This window comes from Nyctereutes procyonoides, unplaced genomic scaffold, assembly GCF_905146905.1.
Source record: "Nyctereutes procyonoides isolate TBG_1078 unplaced genomic scaffold, NYPRO_anot_genome, whole genome shotgun sequence".
Lineage (NCBI taxonomy): Eukaryota > Metazoa > Chordata > Mammalia > Carnivora > Canidae > Nyctereutes > Nyctereutes procyonoides.
Window position 1 is genome coordinate 26,434,080 of NW_026575044.1, and position 14,839 is coordinate 26,448,918.

The following is a 14,839-nucleotide window of genomic DNA, read 5'->3' on the forward strand; positions in this document are numbered from 1 at the left end:
GTTGACTTTGAAGTTCATAAGAAAGAATTTTTTACCCTAATTTATCCAAGACCTCTTTGATTTTTGCTTATTTGTGGAAAAACAGTAAAAATGTCAATTGGCTGTGGTAATCAGTTAAATGAAAAAAAATTCAACTTTTGAATATTAGAACATGAAATTAACTGTGGTCAATTTTTATTTTTTATAAATACATTATTTTGGGAATCTATAAAATCAAAAAATAAATGCCAGGAGCCTATATCTGTTAACACTGCCTGAAGACAGAAAGCATGAGCAGAAGACAGAAGACACTCCCTCAAAAGGTTGTAGAATTGTGTTACTTATTCTCGGTGTGAAAACAGATAATGGGAAATTTTTCTAGGTTGCATCGGGTGAAACGGACTCCTGTCCAAATACTTGGATAAAAAAACAAACCCACATAATTAATGCAGTCATTTACCCACACATTTTAGCAGCCATTACATTGGTAAAATTAATAGGAAGAAGGGGATACATGCAATTATCCTTCCGACAATGCTGAAAGGGTTAATAACATTTTCTGAGCAGATGTGAACACCCTTCTAGTCACTGCCCATCTAAGCCAGAACACTAAGGAGGAAGGGAACAGCAGGGAGAAAGCCAGCTACGTGATTTTTCTGTAAAGCATGGTAAGGAAGGGGAAGTGCAGTTCTCTAACCAACACGTGCTCAGTGATTTCTTCAAAACCAGTCACTGTGTGGCTCTGTGTTCAGGGTAAAGATTTGCCAGTGGGAGCCAGTGAGGAAAGGAGATTTCTGAAAGGTGGCTGCAAACTATCTAACCGGAAGGAACCTCGGGCTATTAGTGAGAGCCTGGGAGGGTCCAGGCTCGGTACCTGTCCTTGCCCTGACAGGGGGCATCGTCCTCTCTCTCTTCCTCTGAATTGGGCTCCGTGACTGGCTGCTCCTCTTCCTCCTCCTCCTCTTCCCTAAGACAAGGCCAGGAAAAGAGAAATGCACAGAGACAAGATGGAAAAACGAGATAAACGTTACAAACAGGAAGATGAGCAAAAAACAGAACACAATGACACACTCCAGCTGGCTGAAATGAAAAGAACACACTCAGTCTGTTAGGAGAGAGGAGAAAGTTCTGAGGTGAGGAAACTCGAATGTGGGTAGAGATACAATAACCCCGCACGGGCCAAGTTTCTCTGTCAAGTTGGCTGGTGGCCACTGCCCTGCACCCCTCAGATGGGATTCAGAGCAGCTCCTGGCCTTGGGCAGGCCTCTGTGATGGCTGGCCTCCTCCACCCAGAATCATGCAGCGAATGCTCTCGGCGATGTCCAGCTCCTGCAGAAAGCATAGAGCCCCCACTTCGCTGCACCCCTCTCAGTTAGAAACGACTGAGGGTCAGACCAATCCAGCACTTACCCCCATGGGGAACACATGGTTTTTACATTCTCTTTCCCGGTAAACGTGGTGCAGGCGACTGATCCACTCCCACTTCAAGAATGGACACGTGGTCCTGGTAGTCTACAGTGTCACCCCTGGGATTTCTCCTAGAGCCCTCAGGGATGAGTCACTGTAAGGGCACCCTAAGTGTGTAGCTACTAGTGGAGGAAGCCTGCCTGTGACCAAAAGCAATCCAAGGAGAGTAGAGTTGGGTGAGGGCAAGGGGGGTAATCCCACAACAATTTTAATACTTGGATCCAGCACTTTTGAAGCTCTACCCTCGCCTTTCACTAATGGCCAATAATAAATTCTCACTTTCGCTTAAGACAGCTTAATTTGGGTTTTTTCCTGGCAGCTACATGGGTACAGACTTTGATAACTGAATCATTACCTTCCTTTGGGCTCTGAGCCCTGTCAACAACTGACTTGTGTCACTGTCTACATGGAACACCTACCCCACACCCTGTGGACTTCTTGATCCCTTGTGTTCTTGAACTCCAGTGACCTTCACCTTTTTTCACTTCAGCCCATCACACTCTGGGCCTCACCATCACACAGAACCAGTCCACCTTGGAAATCTTTCCAAAAACCCTACCTTCCCATCCCTGGCCACAAACCCCCCTCACCCCCAGCTCTCATTCCTCTCCTCCCACCAGAACTCCACTGCCATCTCTTTGTGTCCATCCTCTACCTTCTCAACGCTGCCAGCTCCTTCTTGCCCTGAGTACCAATGAATGTACCATCTCCCACCCCAGGCACCATTTTGCCAAGATCTTTAATTTCTTTGCTCCCATTGTCCTTTGCTTGTGTTTTCTCTTTTTACTGGAATATAAAGTATATTCAGAAAAGTACATGAATCACTGAAGTTTCACAAAATAAACACATCCCTATAACCAGGACTCCCTTTGTACTCCCTTCCAATTGCTTCCCTTCCCTATACCTCACTTCAAATAGCAGAGATTAGCCGGGTCTGTTTTTCTTCTGTCTAGAAGAAATCACACCATGTCCAGCTTCTCTTGTCCACCATAACATTTGTGAGGTTCATCTACGTTAGATGCCACTGAAGATCATTCATTCTTGTTGTTATATAATACTCCCTTGTAAAAAGACCACAATTTAGTTACCCAGTCTATTGTTGATAAACGAGGCACTTCTCAGTTTGGGGTGATTTTGAATAGGGCTATGATGAGCATTGTCATACATGTCTCTCATCGACTATGTGTATATCTTACTATGCAGTATGTATCTAGGAATGGCATTTCTGGGTCATATATGCTTGGGTTCATCTTTATTAGAAACCGTTGAGCAATTTTTTAAGATGTACATTCCCATAAGTAGTAGATGAGCATCCTGCCTGTCCCGCATCCTTGCCAAAATTTGGTGTTTTTTGTCTATTTCATTTTGGTCACCTAATCTGGCTGTGGTGACATCTCATTGTGGTTTTAGTTTGCTTTCCTGATGACTCGTGAAGCTGGGCACTTTTGTCATATGGTTAGGTGTCCTCCATTTAGATTACCTCTTTTTGAAGTATAAGTACTTTGCCCATTGTTCAGGTTGTATTTTTCTTTTTGATTTGTAGAAATTCTTTATATAACTTGGGTACAAGTCTCTTGCCATACTTAACAAGTTACAAGACTCTTTTCCCTCTCTGCGGGTTGTTTTTGGATTCATTTTATGGTATCTTTTAATAAATGAAAGTTCTTAATCATAAAAAAGTCCTATTTCTCTTTTTTCTTTGTGAGTTAGTGCCCTTTGTGTCCTGTTTTTACAATATTTTGCCTATACCAGGGTCTTAAAGGCATTCTCTTATGTACCCTTCTCATAGCTTATTACACCTTTCATGTTTATACTTGTAATTCATCCAGAATTGATTTTTGTATATCATGTGAGATAGGTGTTAGACATATTGTTCCTCTATATGGATATACAACTGGCCCAGAATCATTTAGTAAAGAGGTCATTCTTTTCCCTACTTTAATATCATTATTATCATAAATCAGGTAAATACCTATGGGTTATGGAACTTTTTCTTACCAAAGAGGAATTTTCAATGTGTGAATACCTTGCTACCTAACTTACTGTAGTTTTATGGCAGATCTTGACATTGTATAGCGTTAATAAGTCCCTGACCCTTTGCATTTCTATGAGAATTTTTTTTTTAGTTTTTAGTTGTTTATTAAGAGAAACTATTCCATAACCCAGGGTTCGTGTTTCATAGCTCAGGAACACAGGACAGTCAGTGACAAGCTTCAGTGAAATGCAACCCAAAGAAATTCTTTATATTCTAAATTCTCTTTGCACTCTGAAAGATACCAGCTTTCTTCATCTCCTCAAAATCTTTCATGGAATCATAATTTCTTTAGAAATCTACATATGCTTTCTTTCTTGGTTCAGCCACAGCAAACTTATAGAAAGCTGCAACCCCCAGGGATACAGCGAAGGCTCCAATGTTATGAAATCGCAGACGCTTGGCCAGAAGGCCTCGCATCTGAGGTTTCATCAAAGCACTTGAAGTCATGGTTGTTATTCTCCTTAACACCTACCTCAAACCTAACGTCCTTCCTAACAGAAATGGACCTCTATGAGAATTTTCAATCAACCTGTCAATTTCCATAAAAATCATGCTGGACTACTGTTTGGGATTATATTAAATTTATATACAAATTTGCAGAACAACATTCCTTTATACACGACTTCAGAATTGACATCTACATACTGAGTCTTTCAAACCATGGATTATCCCATGGTCTGGGATAATCTTATTTAAATCTAATCTTTTTCCAACCTTCTTTAATATCTCTTAATCCTGTGGAAACTTTTCAGTAGAGATTTTACATATCTTTTGTTAAATTTTTTTCTAGGCATAAATTTTGATGCTATGTTACATTTAGCAATTTCTAAACTTCATTTTCTATTTGTTTGTGGTGAATTTTTTTTAAAATTTACCTTGGACCTACCAACTTTTCTAAATTTATTAATTGTAATACTTCTTACACTGATTCTTTTAGATTTCCTATGTAGATAATCACATCATCTGTAAGTAATGATTGTTGTTTTTTGCTTTCAAATTCTCATGCCGTCCTTGCCTTATTACACTGGCTACAAACGCCAGTATGATATTAAATTGAAGTGATGAATTTAAGTATTCCTTTATTTTTCCAAATATCAGGGGAATGTATGAGATTTGCCATAATTTTGTGTGGATATTCTTTACCAGATTAAAGTTTCCTTGTTTGCTAAGAATTTTTATCATAAATGAATGTTGGATTCTGTCAAAGGTTTCTTTTTTTTTTTTCATTTAAAAAGATAATCTTATGTTTTTCCCCTTTTTCTATTAACAATGAATTACAAAGTCTGCTTTTTTAAAATATTAAACTTGTATTAAACCTTGCATACCCGGAATAAATCCAACTTTGCTGCATTATTCTTTTTATATACAGCTGGGTTCTATTTGTTAATATTTTATCATGAATTTTTTTCCCACATCTTCTGGAAAAATTGATCAGAATTTCTCTTTCTTATAATGCATTTGTCAGGTTTTGGAGTCAAAGTTATGCAAACCTCATAAAGAATCAGAGCAGAGAAGGTGACAACTTTAAGAACAAAGGAAGTAGTGATATATCTGAAAAAGATTAAAGCAGAGTTGGCTGAACTTGGTGACTGATCAGATGTAAAGGAAAAAGGGAGAGAGAAACATTGGCAAAACACAATGATTAAATGCCCCTTACCTGGATTGAAGGGTGCCTCTGTCACAAACAAGGAGGTCAGGGGAATGGTGAGGGCAGCATTCCTCCTGTAATGCTACCAGACGCAAACTCACATACCTAGTCTGTCCTTCTGAGACTGGGATCGCTTTCGCTCACACATCACCCTTTATCAGCCTTAGTCCTTTTTTTCTCCCACCTGCTCCAATAGCAGCCCAGATGAAACTGTTCCTTCAATCTTCAGCCCGATGCTACCACCTTCACTCAGCTTGAGTGGGAATTTGCAGATGCTATTACTTCTGGTCTACCAAGAATGCCGTCTATCCTGACAACCAATGGGCCTCTCTTCTTTAAAACAAAATATGGAGTCTCTCCCTCCAAAATATTTTTATTTTACTGGCTCCCCCAGGAGGTAAAGTCATCAGAAGCAAAGTCTACTAGAGTTGGAGATGCTCAGAGCCAGGCTGCCTGGGTTGTACTCCAGCTACACCACCTACTGCTGTGTGATCTTGGATCCCCTTGTTCCTCATCCCTACATGTGATACAACAGTAACTACACCTTGTGGGAGGGTTGTATTCATATGTAAAAGCACTTTGAAAAGGCTTGGCACTTGGTAGACAAATAAGTTTGTTTTAGTTATGGGCCATCATTATCAACATCAACACTGCCTTTTGGGCCCCCTTAGGAAATCTCTAATATCTCCCACCAGTGGACATTCAGAACTCTGCTTGATGTCCTAAAAAACAAGACACAGCATTCCATACCACTGACAGACAGCAACACTTCCATTTATAACTTCTGCCTGTGTAAGCTCTTTTTGATCCGTCTCTCTTCTACATAGCTGCCCCACAGATGTCTGAAGATCACAATCCAGACCTACATCCCAAACTGTACTCTCTTTAGGCTAAACATCTTCTGATCCTGCACTAAACTGTCACATGGCTTGTGTGTGCCATAGCTTTACTATCATGAATGGCAAGCCAGGACCAGTAGCAGGCAGCACAATGACCTACCTGGAGGACCCAGTTTCCAGGGTGGCCTATGGTCAAGGCACTGGCCTTGCCCTATAATCCAAATGCATGGAGAAAGAGATATTCTCTCATAGAACACAGGACTTTGTATGCTTGATTTTAGTTTCAGCCCATGATGAATTAGTCAAACAGAATCTTTCATGCTGATAATATTTAAGATGAAGAATTAGTTCAGACAATTTTGCTTTTCCCCTAGCTGAATTTTCCCTTAAAGTATAACTTAATTTTGTTTACATTTGTCTAAAAGGAATTCTGGGTCTTTGACCTTTGGCTTTCAAATATGATGAAGGGTGTTTTGTTTTTTAACTGATAAGGAGTTACTCCAGGGCACAGGTCTACTCTGAATCCAACAGGCACTTTCCTTTTTACCACAAGCAATCTCAGACTGGAGGCCACCCTTTCCATATTAGAAAAGAGACCAAGAGGCCCACTGTCTGACCAATTCTGTGGCATATAGTTTCCTTCAAAGCAAACTTTACTTCCTAAATTTGGGTCTTGGGCGGATGTTACACCTCTTAGGCTTCAAAAGACAAACAAAAAGGAAAATGGATGTTGCTCAACTTTTCAAAAGTACAAAAAAACATTTAAAACAGTGTTAAAGTATATTCTAAGACCAAAATACTATGGATGAGAAAATCAAACAATGAATTCAAAGAAGGCATTTAGGTACATCTAACAGACACAAACTCAAAAACATTTTTTAGGGGTGCCTGGGTGGCTCAGTGTTTGAGCATCTGTCTTTGGCTCAGGTCATGATCCCAGGGTCCTGGGATCAAGTCCTGCATCAGGCTCCCAGTGGGGAGCCTCTGCCTATGTCTCTGCCTCTCTCTCTCTTTGTCTGTCATGAATAAATAAAATCTTTTAAAAATACACATAAAAAAATAAAAACAAAAGTATAAAATTGGGCAAAATACACGGTCATGGCCAATAAATTTATATGAAGAGATATTTTAACCTATCAATCAGGAAATATAAATGCAAAACACAATGAGATACCATCTTATCTCTACCTGGAAAAATTTAGAAGTCTGGTAACACCAAGTTATCAAAGATAATGTAGATCCACTGACTCACATATTGCTGATAGGAATGTGCATTGGTATAAACACTTTGACAAAACAATTGGTGCTATCTGTAAAGCTAAACACCTGTACCATGACCCAGAAATACCACAGCTAGACGGCCCTGTTACACCCCAGAGCAGTGGTTGTAAACTAGGGTGATTCAGTCCCCCAAGGGACATTTGTCAATGGACATACTTTTAGTTGGCACAGCTGAGGAGAAGGTGCTATTGTCATCTAGCAGGTAGAGGACAAGGATGCTGTCAAACATCCTTCAATGTACAGGAGAGTCCTCCACGAGAGAATTCAGTCCAAAATGTTAGTAGTGCCAGGGTTGAGAAACCCTCCCTAGAGATACTGAAACACTCATGCACCACGATATGAGTCTAAAAATATTCTCAGCACTCTTTGTAATTGTCAAGAAATGGAAGCAACCCAAATGCTCAGCAACAAGGAAAATGATGAACAGATTGAGGTATATTCCAAGCAGTGAAAATATATCATGGTTGGCTTCACATGACAATATGGATGAACATTAGATACGTAATGTGGAGAAAGCAATTGTAAGAAGGAGCACACAATATGATACACTTTCTAAAAGTTCAAAAAGGCAAAGCTGTGTGAGGGGTTTAGTTATACATATGTTTTTGATAATATTATAAAACAACTCCATAAAGACAACAGTAAATAATATTTTAGAGTGTTGGTTACCCAGGCACAGAGATGGGAAACATGGAAGCACATGGATAGGTATAAGTTAGGGGAAATGCTCTGGTTGTTTTAGCTAGGCCACAGACTCACTGATTTTTTTTTTATGTATCAGTAAATCAATTTTACATAAAAACAAACTAGGAGAGGGCCACACATGGAGCAATAGTGACAATACACCATAAACCAAGGATTATGATTGATCCAAACTTGTACAACTGGGATTTTTACAATAGGTTTTTTCAAGAGCAGTTGTAGGTTCACAACAAAACTAAGCAGACGATAGAGATTTCCCATAAGTAACAACAGTTTTTTCAAAAGCAAAAAGTTTAACTATGGGACAGGAATGCTCTCTCCCTTTATCCAACAAATATTTATTGAGCATTTATTTTATGCAAAATTCTGGTTCCTACCCTTCGAGTTTACAGACCTGTGAGAGACCAAGCCAGTAGCTAATTGTACCAGGAAGTATTCAACTGGGGCTGACTGGCCTGGAAAATGAGACTTCCATCCAGTGCTGCTGGAGCAAAACGAAGGTGGCAGGGGAAGAACTGAGCAGAGGACAAGATGGATTTTTGCATAGGACACTGCCTTACTCAAACCTTAGGATTCAATCCAATACTCTAACTTTCTCTACTGTCTCTTCAACTTCATCTCCCACTCTCCCTTCCTGAACCTCCACACCCCCAGTCTTACTGGATCTATTAATCTATCAGCCCAATGTCTGGTGTATTTCAGTTTTGGGGTCCCTCGCAGAAGCCATTTCCCTGCCTGGAGATGTGGCTTCAGCTTATTTCTCCAGTAGACCAGCCCCCATGGTCAGCCAGTAAATATCGGCTGACTGTGGCATTTTTTTGGCACTGAGGACCTACCATGATGTTCAGCATGGAGACACTTGCTAAGGGTGGTTAAAGAACAAGATTGGCAAGAACTGAGATATGGCTTTAGAGACCTCTCCATGTTGCAGATAAGAAAGATGAGGTCCAGGGAGAGCAAAGATCATACAACCTGCCAGGAAGAACTCTGGTCTCCTGATATCCAGGCTAGTGTCCTTTCTACCAGCCAGCCTACTCCAAGAAACCAAAGAAAATCGCAACTGGTTTTATCACCCTGTCATCACTGAACTGTCCTTCTAAGCAACAGTCTCCTGTAATGTGCTTCTCAATCCTCCTCTTGCACAGCACAGACAATCTAATACACAACACACTAGCATAATGAACAGGGCTGCCTACAGTCCCCGGTTATCCCAGACCTGCCTGGTTGCCTTGAACAGATCAGTGTCTTGACATGAGGGTGACACTTGACATAGGTATGACATTTGTGGCAATTAATTGGAATGCAGTCTCAAGGTTCAGACCAAATGCACACATTTTGTATGCTCCACTTAATTCTGTAAAATGTACATGACCTATCAAAATTAGATGAAAAAATATGTAATAGAAATGTTTTGTTAAATTTATGACAGAAAAAGTGTCCCTTTGGCTCTGTTTGCATCACTCTGTGTTAACAAATACTTAAACCAGTTCAGATTTAGCTTTGCAGTGACTCACACTTTCTGTTAACTATAAGACTGTTTCTAGGCTACCAAGGGCCAAGATGAGTTTTGAAAATTTCCAATTAGTGATCTTAATCAGTTAAGACATATATCTGACCAAGTAAAGCAGTGATTTCATTCAAAAATAGTTTTATTATCCATCAAATAATAAAAAAAAAAGTTCCCTTAAAAGATTTTTTGCCAGCCAAGAGAATGAGAAGACATTTAACTGAGCCCAGCTGTTGCTCTGATGTTTCCATGGTGAGAACTCAAAGTTAGGCAGTAAAGTATTTATTGTCCCTGTAGCATGCAAAGTTTAGAAGAATAAAGCACAGGCCGTGGATACCGAATATAACTGGACTACTGGCCAGAATCTTAATGCATAAGCCAGTATTTTGTTATCCTATTTTAGAATAAAATACTAATGGATCCAATACATTCTCTCTGTTGAAAACATGGAATAGTTTAATATAATGGAATTCCAGTCTATAGAGTATAAACAGCCATAGAAAAATATACATTAGCTAGGTTGCAGCTAACAGACATAAAGGTAATTCAGGTGCCAAGCTAATTGTATCAATCCAATGATAACTACAGACAGTAGTGAGACAACTCACTACTTTGAGTGTGCTTTGATTTTGATATAAAAAGACCAATAAAACACTTTATTCTAAGCCATAGATACTAGTAAATTGTGTTAAATGTCCCTTAGAGATCTAGGAGAGAAGTGAAACTAAGATAAAGGGAAACTAGAATTCTCTATGGACTTTGGAAATGAAAGGGATGCCAAGTCCCAAGCTGAGGTTTCAAGATGGCAGCCTCCAGAGATGAAAACAGCCCTGCCACATGTCTAGCTTGACTTCTTACTTATCTCACCCACATAATAAAGTAAAACAGCAAGATGGGAGCTTCCAGCTGGAGTGGCCTTTGATAATGGAAGACACAAAGTTGTATGGATGTTAAATAAATTCTCCCATTTCTAGAACTTGTGCAACTACTAGTCTAATAAGATGTTTACTGGTCAAGCTTAATTTTAAATGTTTCAAATAATGGCCCCTCTTACACATATTGTCTCATGTTTCTCACAGATGGGAAGAGAGGTATACTAAAGAGTGAAAAACTTTTAGCTATAAATCAGAGAAACAGGATAAGTCCATCTTTGAGAACCAGATACCAAATGCAACCACCATGAGGAAGGCAATGTGTTTCAGAGTTTGTGTGCAGTAATATCTTTCTAACTCATGACTCAGTTTGCTTCTAGAATTCTAATTGCCCTTTCACATGCTTTAGACTTGAACCCATCAGAGTCAACTCTTAATATGGTAATAAAGTACAGATAATTGACATCTGGAGATAAACCTCAAATCTTACATTTCAGCCAGGGTTTTTCTCAACAATCTCATTTTCTATTTCTACCCCCTCAAGTCATGCCTCCAAATTACCAATAGTAACCACATGGACTTGTGTGGGTAGCATTTGCTGTCTACTTCACTGGCCATCTGCCTGTGAAGATGCCAGTGAAAAATGAATTGTGTAAAAAGAAGGTAGTAGGAAGAGAATAAAAGAGCAGGAAAGAGTCAGAACTATCTACAAGGACCATCACCAAAGGAACTCGATATGTGCCACCAGTCCATAAGGGGCTCAGCCTGGCTCGAGAGGGCAGTCCTGGGAGATCCAGCAGTGAGGACTACTGATTCTTTTTTTTATATATATATATATATAAATTAATTTTTATTGGTGTTCAATTTACCAACATACAGAATAACACCCAGTGCTCATCCCGTCAAGTGTCCCCCTCAGTGCCCGTCACCCATTCACCCCCACCCCCCGCCCTCCTCCCCCTCCACCACCCCTAGTTCATTTCCCAGAGTTAGAAGTCTTTATGTTTTGTCTCCCTTTCTGATATTTCTCACACATTTCTTCTCCCTTCCCTTATATTCCCTTTCACTATTATTCATATTCCCCAAGTGAATGAGAACATACACTGTTTGTCCTTCTCCGGTTACTGTGGCCAAGTTCAAAAAGGGTGTTGCCTGAGTTCTCCTCTGGGATTTTGATGGAATCTTGTCTCACATTTAGATCTTTCATCTATTTTGAGTTTATCTTTGTGTATGGTGCAAGAGAGTGGTCCAGTTTCATTCTCCTGCATGTGGATGTCCAATTTTCCCAGCACCATTTATTGAAGAGACTGTCTTTCTTCCAGTGGATCGTCTTTCCTCCTTTATCGTATATTAGTTGACCATAAAGTTCAGGGTCCACTTCTGGGTTCTCTATTCTGTTCCATTGATCTATATGTCTGTTTTTGTGCCAGTACCACACTGTCTTGATGACCACAGCTTTGTAGTACAACCTGAAATCTGGCATTGTGATGCCCCCAGATATGGTTTTCTTTTTTAAAATTCCCCTGGCTGTTCGGGGTCTTTTCTGATTCCACACAAATCTTAAAATAACTTGTTCTAAGTCTCTGAAGAAAGTCCATGGTATTTTGATAGGGATTGCATTATACGTGTAAATTGCCCTGGGTAACATTGACATTTTCACAATATTAATTCTGCCAATCCATGAGCATGGAATATTTTTCCATCTCTTTGTGTCTTCCTCAATTTCTTTCAGAAGTGTTCTATAGTTTTTAGGATATATTTTGAGAACCATTTGAATGGTAAATGGTTCTCCAACCTTTTATTTTCAGGTTGTAGGTGTCCTTCTGTCTAAAATGAGTCTCTTGTAGACAGCAAATAGATGGGTCCTGCTTTTATCCAGTCTGAAACCCTGCGCCTTTTGATGGGGTCATTAAGCCCATTCACGTTCAGAGTTACTATTGAGAGATAGGAGTTTAGTGTCATCATGATATCTATTTAGTCCTTGTTTTTGTGGATTGTTCCACTGAACTTCTTCTTAAAGGGGAATTTTAAGAGTCCCCCTTAAAATTTCTTGCAGAGCTGGTTTGGAGGTCACATATTCTTTCAGTTCCTGCCTGTCTTGGAAGCTCTTTATCTCTCCTTCCATTTTGAATGAGAGCCTTGCTGGATAAAGTATTCTTGGTTGCATGTTCTTCTCATTTAGGACCCTGAATATATCCTGCCAGCCCTTTCTGGCCTGCCAGGTCTCTGTGGAGAGGTCTGCTGTTACCCTAATATTCCTCCCCATGAAAGTCAGGGACTTCTTGTCTCTTGCTGCTTTAAGGATCTTCTCTTTATCTTTGGAATTTGCAAGCTTCACTATTAGATGTCGAGGTGTTGAACGGTTTTTATTGATTTTAGGGGGGGATCTCTCTATTTCCTGGATCTGAATGCCTGTTTCCCTTCCCAGATTGGGAAAGTTTTCAGCTAGTTTTCAGCTAGGTTTTTCTTCCTTAGAGTGTCATTTATTTGCCTTAATCTGTCTTCATGGTCCCTTAATTGATTGTCTCTTTTTTCCTCAGTTTCCCTCTTTGCCATTAACTTGTCTTCTATGTCACTCACTCGTTCTTCCACCTCGTTAACCCTCGTCGTTAGGACTTCTAGTTTGGATTGCATCTCATTCAATTGATTTTTAATTTCTGCCTGATTGGATCTAAATTCTGCAGTCATGAAGTCTCGTGAGGCCTTAATGCTTTTTTCTAGAGCCACCAGTAGCTGTATAATGGTGCTTCTGAATTGGCTTTCTGACATTGAAGTGTAATCCAGATTTTGTAACTCTGTGGGAAAGAGGGCTGTTTCTGATTCTTTCTTTTGAGGTGAAGTTTTCCTTCTAGTCATTTTGCTCAGTGCAGAGTGGCCAAAAACAAGTTGTATTGGAACACGGGGGAGTATCACTGGTCCGTCCAGCTGGTCTTCTGGGGGAGGGGCCTGCTGTGCTGATTTTCAGGTGTTAGCACTTGGGGGAGCTGCTCTGCCCCTGCCTGCTGCAGGGCTCAGCGGGGGTTGTTTACACCAGGGAACCTGAGGAACAGCCGCAGTTGCTATGGCAGCTCTGGAAGCCTGGAGTCAGCCTCCGCAGGAACTACGGGCTCGGGCTCTCGGTTCTCTGTCCGCAGGGCCTGGAGGCTCCGGGGCGGGGCCGCTGATCTGCTCAGCTCGGGGCAGGAGCGTCCTCGCTGTCCTGGGCCCTCCCGGCCTCTGCCTGTCCCGGGGGAGGCCGGATCCCGGGCTGTGTCCCGGCGCCCTGTGCTCCGGGGCCTGCGCTGTTGGATTCGCGCTCCCGCCCCGCAGCCCCCTCCGCGGAGCCGCCGCCCGAGCCCCTCCGAGCTGCTCCGGTCGGTCCCGCCGTGCGCGCTGCAGCCCTTAGGGAGCTCGGCGCACTCTCCTTGCGCTCGCAGGTGTCTGTTAGTGTCCCCGGGAGCCCGAGGGCATCCCCGCCCTCCTGGGTCCTGCTCCAACTCCCTGCGAGCCCCTTTCCGCCCGCCCGGGAAGGTTGGTGCAGCTCCTGCTCCTCCGGGACGGGGCTCTCCTGTCCTGGGGACACTCGCCCCGGCCTCAGCCCGGCTCCTCGCGGGGCCCCTCCCCCTCGGAGGCCTTTTGTGTCTTTATTTCTTTTTCCCCGTCTTCCTACCTTGATAGAAGCGCGAACTCTTCTCACTGTAGCATTCCAGCTGGTCTCTCTTTACATCTCAGGCCGAATTCGTAGATTTTCAGGATGGTTTGAAGGTTATCTAGGTAATTTGGTGGGGACAGGTGATTTGGGGACCCTGCTCTTCCGCCATCTTGCCCCTCCTCTGGGACTACTGATTCTTTCTCCAGTGTGGGCCTCAAATTCTCCATGGCCCATAGCAACCTCCAGCCTAATGATTCCCATCCATGAGATACATAATTTTAAAATGTTAGGGGCGCCTGCATGGCTCAGTTGTTTGAGCGTCTGCCTTCAGCTCAGGTCATGATCCCGGAATCCTGGAATTGAGTCCCACCTTGGACTCCCTGCTCTACAGGGATCCTGCTTCTCCCTCTCTTGGTCTTGACCCCCACCCCCACCTCTCATTAATAAATAAATAACATCTTTTTAAAAAAATAAGTGAAATGTTAATGCTTAGGTCCTCCCTTCAGAAGCCGTATTCCACCATCTTTTATTATTATTATTATTATTATTATTATTATTATTATTATTATTCATGAGAGACAGAGAGAGAGGTAGAGACACAGGCAGGGGGAGAAGCAGGCTCCCCCACTGGGAGCCCGATGAGGGATTTGATCCCAGGACCCTGGGACCACGACCTGAGCAAAAGGCAGACACTCAACCACTGAGCCACCCAGATGCCCCATATTCCACCATCTTGAGATATAGTCTGAGCATGCGTTATTGTCAGTGTTCCACAGGGTTGAGAACCACTGCCCTAGTCCAAGGTACCAGTGTTTTTCAATAGTTCTGCATCAATAGCTACCACCCAGAGTACCCATGTCCACTTTTCCTCACCTCCA

At 41.7% G+C, this 14,839-nt stretch overlaps 1 protein-coding gene across 15 annotated transcripts in view; it reads right to left on the minus strand.

The window, feature by feature from the left end:
* FHOD3 (formin homology 2 domain containing 3) overlaps window positions 1-14,839 on the minus strand; it is a 463,903-nt gene that overhangs the window by 119,640 nt on the left and 329,424 nt on the right. For 11 of the 15 annotated variants that reach the window (XM_055324583.1, XM_055324590.1, XM_055324576.1 and 8 more), the window contains one exon: window positions 854-946. The exons of the other annotated variants lie outside the window; for them this stretch is intronic. In XM_055324583.1, the coding sequence (XP_055180558.1) occupies window positions 854-946 (93 nt within the window). The remainder of the gene's footprint in view (window positions 1-853; window positions 947-14,839) is intronic. 15 annotated transcript variants of the gene reach the window in all.